At 41.7% G+C, this 13,227-nt stretch overlaps 1 protein-coding gene across 3 annotated transcripts in view; it reads right to left on the bottom strand.

Moving 5' to 3' along the window:
- MBD5 (methyl-CpG binding domain protein 5) overlaps positions 1–13,227 on the bottom strand; it is a 1,606,355-nt gene that overhangs the window by 260,744 nt on the left and 1,332,384 nt on the right. For all 3 annotated transcript variants that reach the window (XM_044074864.1, XM_044074862.1, XM_044074863.1), the window contains exon 9: positions 2,416–3,624. In XM_044074864.1, the coding sequence (XP_043930799.1) occupies positions 2,416–3,624 (1,209 nt within the window). The remainder of the gene's footprint in view (positions 1–2,415; positions 3,625–13,227) is intronic.

Here is a 13,227-nt window from a genome sequence, read left to right as displayed (position 1 = left end):
ACTGAAGACACCGGTAATGCATCGTCATCGGTACTCAGGGGCTGCGTAGGCGCCTCACTGAGTACCGGAGAACCGGTAGTCGGCCTTAGCGTGGTTTCAGTAGGTGGTGCGGACCTCGTATGTCGGTCCTTATCTTTGCATTTTTTGCTCAAAACTGGAGTCGGAGTATCCGACAACATAATATAATTAAATTTTTTGCCAAAAAAGTGAAGGGCCAACTCCGCTCGACGCTTAATAGTGCGCTTATTGAATCTAGCACAAAAACGGCAGGCAGAGACGTCGTGGTCTGGGCCTAAGCAAGGTATACAGAAAGAGTGGAAATCCTTATGCGGTAATTGCTTCCCACATGAAATGCAATTATCAACTTTGTCTGACATCGGTCTGAGGCAAGAAAAGTTTCCCCAACGGGGTACTTCGCTTTCAAGAAGACTTCGGCTGAAATACTTTCGTAAATCTCAGGAGCAGGCCGACCGGCACTTGCGAACTGCTTCTGCTTCGGGCACCGCGCGGCAAGAAAGACTGAGGAAAATGGCGTCGGCTGCCTCTTTTATACCCCTGCCGCACTGACGTCAGGGAAGAAGCGACGACAACCGACGTCGGACCTAGACTTTGGAATTCGGCCGACCGAGGACCCGCCTGACGGCAGGGTAACCCATCTGTTATGACTGCAGCTGTATGCACGATGAACATCAGGCAAAGCGAGACCTCACTTTCTAGTAATACTAGCCATGTTAATTCTGGTCATAATTCTATTAAAAATAATATATGCTATGTCACGACATATAATCATACATCAGAGGGTGTTAAGATTATTATTAGAAACAATTGATGTATTCTTAAAAACATGCCTGAGATAATCAGAATAGCTAGAGATGCCCCCATGTTCTCATATCGTACCTGTCCGAATTTGAAACAAAGATTATGTTATAAGGACTTTAAAAATAATAAAAAAGTTGAACATAAGTGGATAACGGTACATTTACTTGTTATAATTGCATATGATGTGATGATATAAATACAAGTTGTGAATTTACACATCCTAACACTAAGAAGAAATATACTTTCAGGTGTTTTGCAACATGCAATACCGCTGCCATTGTGTATATGGCATGCTGTAAGGTGTGTCAAGCATTCTATATAGGGGAATGCACAAGAAGGTTGAAGGACAGAATTATTGAACACAAATCTGAAATACGTAGAGAGGTAGCTACTATTGCTTTGGGCAAGCATATGAGGGAGAAAGCAAGCGATTTAGAGTGATTGACATCAAACAGAAGAAAAAAGGGGGAGTCTTAATAATGAGTTAGAAGTATGTGAATACTCATGGATCACACTTTTAGAAGCTGAATGTTTTCCAGGTTTAAATAAAGCAGTAAACATCAAATCTATTTTAAAAAGAAGACAGTTAACTTTGAAATAACATCTTGTGTAGATGGGTCTTAGTTAAATGTTTGACTTATTTTATATCTATACTGACTTTCAGTAACATTTACCTGTATATGTGTCTTTAAACTGAAGTGCTTAATACAACTGTCATGTAATTAGTTTTATAATTTGAATTTACTATTTAAATGAAGGCATTTGATTTCGTTTTTACACAATGATTAAGGGTTACTTCCGAAAGCTTTGTGACTTTTCATGTTTGGAATAAACACTGCATTTTACCTCAGCGTTTCCAGGTTTTAGATTTTTTCACTACTGTTTTGGATTTTACATCTTCCCATGTTTACCTATGGGCTGTTCTTGTTTCTTTCTATAAATACGCACACAAAAAAAAAAAAAACAGGACCACAGGAAATACATTAGCACACATCAACTTATTCCAGGTACTGTAACTCATTCTCTCCAACAGAAAGCAACAATTAAATGAAGAGTGGAACACAGTGTATCCACATGTTCCTTTTTAAAACAGAGCTCAAATGAAGCTTTGGAGACAAATGCCTGGTCCATTTCCAGAATCACACTACCATGGTCAGATCACAACAGCTTAGTGTTCGAGTAATCTAGAAGGTCAAAGTCTGGATCGTAGATGAAGCGAGCACTTCTTTAGTATATATGAGTAGCACAGGTGGGGGATACAGCTCCTCACATCAAGATGCAAGGGTACACAATGCTCTGCAAACTAGGGGTTCAGGAGCAAATTTCATTTTTTTTTTTTTTTTTTTTTTTAACTGAACTGCATTTTTTTTTTTTAAAGAGTTACAGGACATGCAATACTGGGCGATGAGTTTGTGACAGGGTGCCCAAGCACACATTTTTAAACATCTAATGACATTTAAACAAAGGTTTTCAGTCTCTTTACATTAAAGATACCTTTTTTATAAATCACCTTTCAAGCCATATACACATTTAACAATATACACTTCTAAAAATAACAGTAATAATCAGAAGAAGAACACCTGCACTAATACATACCTTTCCATCTTCAGTGCTTTGCTGGCATGAACTATGAACTTCATCTTGCCCCACCAGTTTCCCAGGCCATGAAGAAGGTCCTTTTATCTGACCCCAGACCAAGTCACCAACTTTGAACGTCCTTGGCCTATAATGTATCAGTTCATTAGATCCTGGAGAATCTAGGGTCCTTAAATCCTCCTCACTACTGACACTTTTAGTGTCAGAAGGGCTTGGGGCACAACCATTAATGCTTTCGGAGCTAAAATCCCCATTGTAATGGATGTAGTCTTTTACCATGGAATTCTCCAAACTGTTTGAAGAACTAGGGGACTGCTCCTCCATGGCAAAGTCGTGTCGAGGGGCATTTAACAGATCCCCAAAACCACTTATCTGGTGTGGCCTATTCCCATTTATATATGCACATCTTTCCACAGTGTTCTCTAGTCTCTCTTTGAAACTGATTAAAGTCCTTTTGCAGTTGTTGAACCTGAAATTTTCATCCAAAAATGTCCTGTCATTCTGACAGTTTCTCTGTGGTAATACTGTGCGATGCTGCTCCCCTGACAACAGTGTCAATGCAGAGATATTATCAGGCCTCTCTATACAAGGACCAGTGTGATATGGAGCTGAACGATCTAAAAAATCTTCACATTTCCATCTGCTTCCATCACTGCCTGGGACATGCTCTCCCTCCCACTGTTTTTTGGGGGTAGTGCGACCTGGTGATTTAAAATATTCAGAACCATCTCCTTCACCTGCACTTCTGCCTTGCTCAGAGTTCTTCCTCATTCTTGATACTCTGACATTTCTAAGCCGGCTTTCATGATCTGCACCTGCAAGGGTCCTGCCATGGATTACTGCACTGACAGCATCGGAAAGATTTAGAGGGTCAGCAACTGAAGCAGTGAAGGCACTCATGGCACTCAGAGCTGGAATGGGACTCATCTGCGATGTGCTGCTTACTGCTGTTGTTATCACAACTTGCATTCCTTTACTAGCAGCATCTACAACAGCTTTGTAAATGGCATCCACTGAGGTATCACTCTGACCAGGCAAAGAAGGGTTATCCTTGGCTTGAGGGCCATGAGTTGCGTCGCTCCTGTGCTGCAACTCACATGAATTTTCCTGGAATGGAGAAAGTGTAGTGTTGTTTTCTGGAAGTGATGTCATCCCAACATGAGTATTCATTGGTTTGTTTGGCAGTGGAATACCATCAGACATTCTTACCTAAACACAAACAAGAAATGCAACTTAAAATTTTCTGGACATAACATCCAAGTGATATTACTGCAAAATGAAAGTTTAAGTTATGTTAACAGCTGGCTTTTTAAATGCAAATAGTCTTAGCATTAACAATAATGATGACTCAAAGATGCAGTAGCTGGATTTCTTGCAGTACTGCCAACACCAAGTTTCAGGAAAATGTCTAAGACAATACAGGGCTGGTCTGAATGGTCAATGATGGTTTAGCAACAGCTCTCCTTCCTTGGAAAAAAGATGGGTCAATGCAGACATCCTGGAAACCACTGGTAATGGCAAGATACACCTCAGGACATTAAAATGGAACTCTCAGACGGTAGTAAGACGGCACACACATTTCTATTTTGTCTAAAAGTACAAAATAAAGGTAAATACATTCCTAGGTGGTTAGACTGATGCATGCCTGCTTTGATACCCTGTTGCTACAATGCCTTAGCACTACATAAACCTACACAAACAGGTACATATGAGTATACTTACAAAGCAAATGTTTCGTCAGGTGGTAGGCTGGTGCTCACTTTGAACCCCTGCTGCCACAATGCTCAAACAACTATCTAGAACTACAAAAAAGGTACTCATGACAATGCTGTACAGATGATGAGATGAAGTGGCAAGTGGCATAATTACTGGCAAACATGATTAGAGAGAGAGAGAGAGAGAGAGGAAACAGAAGGGAAATGAGAAAGGAAAGAAAAAATATAATTTCATATGCATGAATCAAAAGAAAATTTGCTACGAAAAAAATATTGACTGTAACATGGAAATGTATAACTCTTATGATTAGAAACATGATGGAAAAAGCAAATGTTTTATCTGCAAAACCTCTTTAGAGAAAGGAATAAATCTTTACAAATATTCAATGTGTAAAGATGGCTTACTGTAGTTATGTAATTAAAGCCCGTCTCTATAGTGCAAAAGGATAGAGCCCTGGCTGTGACTCAGGCCAGCTGGGGCTTGATTAGTAACCCTGGAACTGGAGGAGTCAGGGAAGGAGGCGGAGGAGTGGAGTGAAGTGATGTGGTCTGCTTACTTCTCCTAGGGGGCACACAGGGAGGTGCAATTTCCCCGATGGAGACCAAGGAAATCACTTCTGTGTTCTGAGGGGATCTACATGAAAGGAAATGCCCCTTGCAGAAGTGAGGGGACATCCTTCACAGATAGCAAAATGCACATCCCCACCCCCACCACTATACAGTTACAAGTGGGGATGTTAGGGCAAATAAAAAGGGGATAGAAAAATCATAAATCACAAATTGGCAGTTTGTCCAGAAAAGGGCTGATGATCCACACATAACGAGCGCAAAGTGACCAAAAAAAGAAATTAAATAATTAACCAGTAACTGAAATACAGGAAAGTGGATATGCTAAATAATGACGTATGTAAGCTGTGTGAAGGAATAACATTATGCACTTCAAAATAATACAATTCATTCATGAGATCAAGGACTGAAAATGCATACCAGGTAAAAAGCTAGTCAGACTGAAATAACACATATCACACTATAATTTTGATTAATCAAGCACATGAAATATTAATGTCAGACATCACTGGTTATATAATGCACTTATCAGACAATGACAGACAACCATTAACTCCAACTGATTAGCTACTGATAAAACTTCAAAACATAACTAAACAATGCACATTAAAAGGAAATACTGCATGTGGGGGAACAGCAACCTTTACTAATTATTAACTCTGTGTCTTTGAGTTTTTAAGTGCAACTTGGGAGTGCTGACAAACGTGATGACAATTGGAATTACTTGTTTTTTTTTTTACTCCGTATGTGCACAGTACTGCATGCCTTTGTAAAAGAAAATTTTATTTGGGCAAACAGTGGAGATATTAGCCTTAATTGGCAAAGATTGATATCAGTGTAACCTGAAGCTCATCTGTTTATACATGAAATAAAATAAAATTCATAGAACAATTATTAACTTGATCTGCTGTTGACCACTAGTTGCTAGTGCACTCATTTATAAAATAATCCAGCTTCACAAATTTAATTCTTTTTACAAGATACAAATAAACATTTAACCAAACACTATTTATAAAAAGATCATAGCTTCAAAGCTAAACCCCTGAAAGCTTCTTTACTTTATTTTCACTCTGCTTGATGAAGGCCCAGGGGTTGGATTATACACATACAAACCAATGATATCTTTCCCAAGCCACACATTCCAGACCATTCTGGTGGTGTACTAGATAAGCCCACTCATTCATTTCTCTCTTTTTTGTACGAGTTGGTCTACCTCAGGATCCTCGCATTGCGCTGTGCTTTAAAAAAACAACAGTGGAAGATTCCAAGCAGGTATATGTATATACAGGTTCCCGTCAGAATGTCGAATTTCATATGGTCGAGACCATATGATTGAAGTTTTGAAATCTCAAGATACTGAACGGAGATCTGCATACAGCGCAGAACAAGAGATTTCCCTTTTCCTCACTGAAGTGCGATCTTGGAGTTGGTACGTTTAAGTAGCACGGCTGTGGGGGTGCAGGGGGGGGCTTTCCCCCCTGCAAAAACTTCGAGCAACTTTTATTTTTTTTTTTTGGATTCATTTCAGAGTTTTGAGATTTCAAAACTTCGATCATATGGTCTCTACAATATGAAATTCGAAGTTTTTGGAAATTCGACATTCTGAAGTGAATCCGTACATACATATTCTGCACAAGCCATCACTGTTGGTACCTCTTGATATAAAGGAGAAGAGGCTTTTCGTTCCATCATGGAAAGGAAGTCCATTATTCCAGGAGGCAGACCGCAGGTTCACCGTTTGGACCCACATTCTTGCACTTGCTGCCACTGCTCACACAGCGAGTAAGGATGCAAATGATCAGTAAACTGAATGCCCTCTCTAAGGATTCAGTTACTTATTCATCATCACGGATCAGTTCAGTACCTACAAGATTATATCCTTGAACTGAATAAACCACTTTCCAAGCTTGCACTCTTCATATGTCATCACAAATTAATCAGATACCAAGGTATTTCTTCTCCTTCGCTGAAGGCAACTGCTCACTTCTCATATCTGAAGCCAACATATGCAGTCTTTTCAAAAAAGTACAGTGACCACAGATTTAAAACTTGCTGATTTTCATCCCAGCTGCTTCACAGTCAGCAGTGAATCACTGAAGTCTACATGTCAAAGGTATCACAATTTTCAAACACTACAAGTGACAGTTTTTGGTCTTACAATCTGTCTCACTCAAACCTGTCTGCATCTTGGCATCCTGTCAGTTAATCTCATGAAAACCTATATAATAAGAAACACCCTTGCTGAAGTCTGACACCAAAAATGATGATACAACTCTCACTGCATTCATAAAAAGAATGGACTCTCTCAAGATCTTTGGCAGACACACGCTGGGGCACAAAGCTATATGCCTCCTTCAAGTCCGCAAAGCACCTATAGGCTAATTAGCACACTCATATATGCCTTAACTAACTGTACAAAGCTGAAGAATGTGCTCACTGTTCCATGGCATTGAAGTGATCTACTTTACTCATCCTGAATATAAAGTTCAGCTATCACAGGATTCTTTTTGTCAGTCCTCTGATGAAGGCTACTGCATGGAAACTGAACAGATTGATTCTCCTACACTTGGAACATATACTCTAGTCCCCTTAATGAAAGGCACCAACAAAGCTTACTAATCTTGGCATACTGCAACACAGAAGAGGCATGTCACATATACTACCCTAACTTTGTTCAATGCATTCAATCAGTAGCGTAGCAAGGGTGGGGCAAAGGGAGTGGGAGCCCCAGGCACACTCTGAGTGCCGTCCCTGCATTCTTTCTATACCATCATTTCAGAAATGTTAGTACAAAAAGCAACTCTTTTGTGCTGTTGTTGATAAGGAGGGGGCTGCTGCTGGAGTATTTCCTTTTTTCTTTTCTTCTCTCTCTCTCTTTTTTTTTTCGTTCTTCACTATGAGCAAAGGGGTTGGGGTGCTAGTTTATGGACTGGCACAAAGTACTGGGTCAGCCAGCTACAGCTCTGTTTTCAATCTCTCCAGGTAAATCTCATCCATACCTGCAACCTAATCCTAACAGTCTTCTGATCATCAGCTACAGTGATGGACTACTAACCACCACCACCACCACCACACATTTTAGGCACTGCTTCCAGATTTATCGGGTTGAGGAGTTTTTCAAAATGTATGTTCCACCACCCAACAAATCCCTGTGTAGTGGCCAGCACTTCCCTGCCTTTTCATAGGACAGGTAGAATGAGCTCCCAACCTCTCATCTTGAGGCAGCAGTTTACCAGTATCTCTGTAAGGCCATCCAATATTCTATTTTCCCCAGCCTCTCTACAATCTTTTCATGCCCGAGCTTTTATTTCATCAAATGCTATCACTGTGCTAGCTTATATATGCCAGAACCTCTCAGTTGAATGAGAGCAGCCCACTACAAACATTATCCAAAAGACCACCTTCTTCAGAATGACAGCTTTCCTCACTGCTGGTGTCCACGAGTGGATCCCAGATCACCATGATGGATAACAGCAACTCTCTAGCCACAGTTTCTTGCTATTATCTCAATGACTTGAAGTGAGTAAGGACTCAACAGCCCTGGCATCTCATCCATCAAATCCAACTCATTAACAAAAATATTAAGCAGATTGCAACTATGTTCCTCAGGTTTTCTTGCACTGTATTAGATTTAAACATCTTTAGGGGCAGTTAAGAGCTAGTCGTCTGACCAGTGATGAGAAAGATTTTTAAATAAAGTAAAATATATTAAATAGTTATTTATATTAAGAGATTATCCTGAAACAGAGTTAGAGAGAATAGCTAATCAGATTATTTTCGAAAGAGAAAATTTCCATCTATCACTTGAAAAGGTTTTACTGCTATAGACAAAAATACACTGACCAATGACAAAACGCTGGCTTTCCCTTTAATTATGTTCACTGACAGCTCCTGCATTAAAAAATATAATAGCTAATAATTGGAAGATGATAAAGGGGAATCCTGATTTGGTTAATGTATAGGGAGACCATCCGATTTTTGTATACAAAAAGCTTGTAACATTAAAAAGCTGTTAAATTTGGCACTGGGAGAGATACCAGAATTTTAAGTTCACGAGTTGGTACATTTTGTTGTGCTTCTTGTAAACAGTGCAGTTATATTAACAATGTTAGCAGCTTTCATTCTGACCATTTAAATTTTACCTTTTCATTAAAAAAAGAAGTTATGTACTCACCATAACGTTCCATGTTTGTAGTCCATCTCACCCTTCATTCTTATATATGGGGATCGGAGAGACTGCCTATTTACAAGCTGGAAGTCTTCTAGTTGGCTCGTGGCTAGGTAGGTATCCCATGGTGCACCAGTACAATCCCCAGATCTTGGTTGCTGCTAACTAGGAGAGACAATAAAAATATATACCAAAGAAGCCAATACTGAAAGGTCTCCATAAAAAAGGATAATAATATTTTTCTGTCTCCAGGTACTTCCAGGCTGGGGGTAGGAGGGTGGGTTCGTAAGAATGAAGGGAGAGATGGACTACAAACATGGAACATTATGGTGAGTACATAACTTCTTTATGTTCTGTAGTCCTATCTCACCTTCATTCTTAAATATGGGACAGTGTCCCTAGCGCCTTATTCTTGGGTGGCTCAAGGAAAAATACTCCTGAGTACCATGGAACCAAATGATGCTCTAACCCTGGAGGTTAAATCCAATTTGTAATGAGTAATAAAAGTGTGAGGGGTAGCCCACATAGCTGTTGCACAAATGTTATCAAGTGGGACCCTGGCTTGAAAGGCTGCAGAGGTAGACTGAGATCTGGTAAAATGAGCCTTGATTTTAAAGGGTAAAGGTCTAACCTCAGAATTGTAAACATAAGATACACAGCTAGAAATCCAATTAGAGAGTGTCACATTGGAAACTGGTAAGGCTGACCTGGATTCAGAGAAGGAAATGAATAACTGATCTGATTTCCTTAGTCCGATGCAAATAAAAATGTAATTGTCTATGGACATCCAGCTGGTGAAACCTGCATTCAGCTGCATTGGAATGATTTGGAAAGAACACCGGAAGCTCTATGGATTGATTCAAAGTGGCATGGGAACAGACCTTGGGGACAAAGGAGGGATTAGTAAGAAGGGACACCATGTCCTTGTGAAAAATCAGATAAGGGGGTTTTACAATGCTTGCAACTCTGACACCCGTCTGGCCGACGTGATAGCCACCAAAAACAAAGTCTTACAAGACAGGAATTTCAAAGAAGGCTCAAAGGGCGGAGAAGTCAATTTGGATAACACAAAATTTAAATCCCATGAAGCAACAGGTTCTTGATAGGAGGGTCTTAACAAAGTGGCACCTTTAAGGAAGGTTTTGCACAGCTTATGTGACATCAGATTAGAATCTTGAAAACCTAGATGAAAGTTTGAAATCGCTGCCAACTGAACTCTGATAGTGACAGCCGCAGAAAAAGCTCAGAGAGGAATTCCAAAACCACTGTAATGGAGGCAGGGTAAGGGTCAACATTCATCTTCTCAACCCAGACAGAGAATCTTCTCCATTTACTAGAATATAGTCTCCTAGTGGAAGGTTTATGAGAAGACGTAAGGATATGAGTCAAGGAGGGAGAGAAGTTGTGAAGCCTGATTAGGGATAGAACTGGAGCAGCCACGCTGTCAAATTGAGAATATGTAAGGCGGGATGAAGCGAACCTGACATGTGAGTCAACAGGTCTGGAGCTGGGTCCAGGATACAAGGATCGTCCAGGAGAAGAGGCCCAAGGCAGGGGAACCAAACCTGATGAGACTAGTTAAGGAGCAATGAGGATAAGTTTGCTTTCCAGCCATCTCACTTTCTGAATAACCTTGGCAATGAGAGGATAGGGAGGAAAAGCATACAGAAGGCCCAGGGGCCAATCGTGAACAAGTGCGTCTGTCGGTGACTCCCGTGGAGGGGGATGAGGGAGAAGTAGCTGCTGCATTTGGCATTAATTAGACAGGCAAAGAGGTAGCAGCAAGGCTGTCCCCATCTGCGGAAAATCTGTTCCGTTGTTTCCTGTTTCAGAGACCACTTGTGAGGCATAAAGATTGCCCTGCTGAGCTTGTCAGCTATCACGTTGGTTGTCCCTGGAATGTGCATTGCCACCAGAAAATGCGGGGAAGCTATCACCCATTTCCAAACTCTCATGGCCTCTCGACAGAGTGGGTAAGATCTGGTTCCGCCCTGTTTGTTGATATACCATACTACCGACAAGTTGTCTGATTGCACTGCAACAGTCCCCAGAGGCAGAAGGTCGTGGAGTGCTTAGAACACCAGGAGCACCGCCCTCATCTGTAGAGGTGAGCCTTGTGATTTTGCCATGTGCCTTGGACAGTCCTGCCAAGATAATGCCCCCCCCCACCCTATCTGTGAGGCATCCATGGTCACAGTGGCAATAGGTTGGTGAGGAATAAAGGAGGTGCCCATGGTTAACTGACTGGGTAGTGTCCACCAAAGAAGGTCCTTCTTGCAAGATTCTGTCAGCAGAAAATGATGAGATAATGGGAGGTGCTGAAAAGACGACTGGGACAACAGGAGCCACTGAAGAATTCTCATGTGTAGCTTGGCTAGTGGCACTAGTAATTTGGTGGAAGCCATGGTCCCTAGAAGCTGCAGAATAGTCTTGGCTTTGACCTTTCGTAAGGGGAGAAGATGTCGAATTTGAAAAAACAGATTCTGTTCCCTTTCGGCAGTAAGACGAGCCAACATGTCTACAGTGTCTATTTCTACGCCTATAAAAATCACAGATTGAGAGAGCAATAAGGTAGATTTTTCCCAATTTCTAGAAATTCCCAGCTGGGCACAAAGCTGAACAGTAGCATCCCTGATCTGAAGAAGTAGATCCGTAGTGGGAGCGGTCAAGAGCCAGTCATCCAGATACGGAAATACCTGGAATCCTCGACGTCTCAGGTGAGCTGACACTATTGCCATACATTTGGTGAACACCCTGGGGGCTGTGGTGAGACCAAAGGGCAGAGCACGAAACTGGTAATGTCTGGCTCCCAGTCGGAAGTGTAGATGACTCCTTGACGCCCTGTCCATTTTTATGTAGAAGTAGGCATCTTGGAGATCTATTGGGCACATCCAATTGTCCTTCCCTAACAATGGGAGTACAGACTGCAGTGTCACCATCCGGAACTTGTCCTTCTTTACTGATTCATTCAATCTGCTGAGGTCCAGAATGGGCCTCCAGTCCCCTGTACGTTTTGGCACTAAAAAGAATCTGGAGTGAGTTCCGGATCCTATTTGGTCTGCTGGGACGATATGGATGACTCTTTCTGACAGCAACTTGTTGACCTCCACAGTTTCCTGATCCCTGTGACTGGGTGGAAAGTATAGTTTTGTACCTACCATAAATGTAGATGTTCGAGTGTACACCCTGCTGCAGTCATCACACTTGGGTTATCCTGCCGTCAGGCGGTCCCGCAGTCGGCCGGAATTCCAAAGTCTTGGTCCGGCATCGGTTGCTGTCGCTTCTTCCCTGACGTCAGTGCGCCAGGGGTATATATATTGCATCCAACGCCATTTTCTTCAGTTTTTCTTGCCCCAGATGTCAGGTGCCCCCAAAAAGGTGGTCAGTAATTAGTACCAAATTAAGTAATATTTGCACAAACACAACATCCCTCCAGCTATAAGCAAATACATCAGGAAGGTATTGTAGAGATGTAGCCAGTTAGATCAGAGGGGATGAAGGGAGGGTAACCTGGACTGCAGCAGGGTGTACACTCGAACATCTACATTTATGGTAGGTACAAAACTGTACTATGTTCATCGTGTTACCCTGCTGCAGTCATCACACTTGGGTAGAGTCCCAAAGCTAAGGATGGGTGGAGGAGTTATAGAGGGTTAGAGGAGGCTAGAAGGCCCTGCAGAACTGCAGTGGCGAAGCCAGCCCTAGTCTTAGAGTAGAGTGGTAAGTGATAGTGCTTGGTAAAGGTGTGTACTGAACTCCAAGTTGCAGCTTCCAAAATCTCCTTGGTTGGAACCCCCCTGAGGAAGGCTGTATATGTAGCTGTTGCCCTGGTAGAGTGGGGCCTAATGGTAGCAGGAACTGGTTTTCCATGATGGGTATAGCAAAAACGAATGCAATGTCCTATCCATTTGGAAATTGTTTGTTTTGATATAGCCTTCCCTTGTGAAGCTGTAGCATAGGATACAAAGAGCTGGTCAGATTTTCTGAAAACCTTAGTTTTATCCAAGTAGTAACGAAGTTGCCTGTGAATGTCCAAGGAATGCAGGAGTCTTTCTCCTTTGTTCTGTGGATTTGAGAAGAAGGTGGGTAAGTGGATGGTTTGATTTAAAGCCACACTGGAAACCACCTTAGGCATGAAGGAAGGATTAGTTCGTAGAGAAACTCTCTCTTGATGGAAAATGAGGAAAGGTTCCACTGCCATTAGTGCCTGCAGCTCTGAGACTCTTCTAGCTGAAGTTATTGCTAGCAGCAGGGCAGTCTTCCATGATAGGAACTGTAGATCTGCAGAGAAAGCTGGTTCAAAGGGAGGTAGCGTAAGTTTTTACAGAACAAAATTGAGGTCCCATGTTGGTGTAAGTGCTC

This window comes from Protopterus annectens, chromosome 6.part0 (genome assembly GCF_019279795.1).
Source record: "Protopterus annectens isolate FY-2018-M chromosome 6.part0, PAN1.0, whole genome shotgun sequence".
NCBI lineage: Eukaryota > Metazoa > Chordata > Ceratodontiformes > Protopteridae > Protopterus > Protopterus annectens.
The sequence above is the reverse complement of the archived record's forward strand: the minus strand, read 5'-3'. Positions and strand labels throughout refer to the sequence as shown.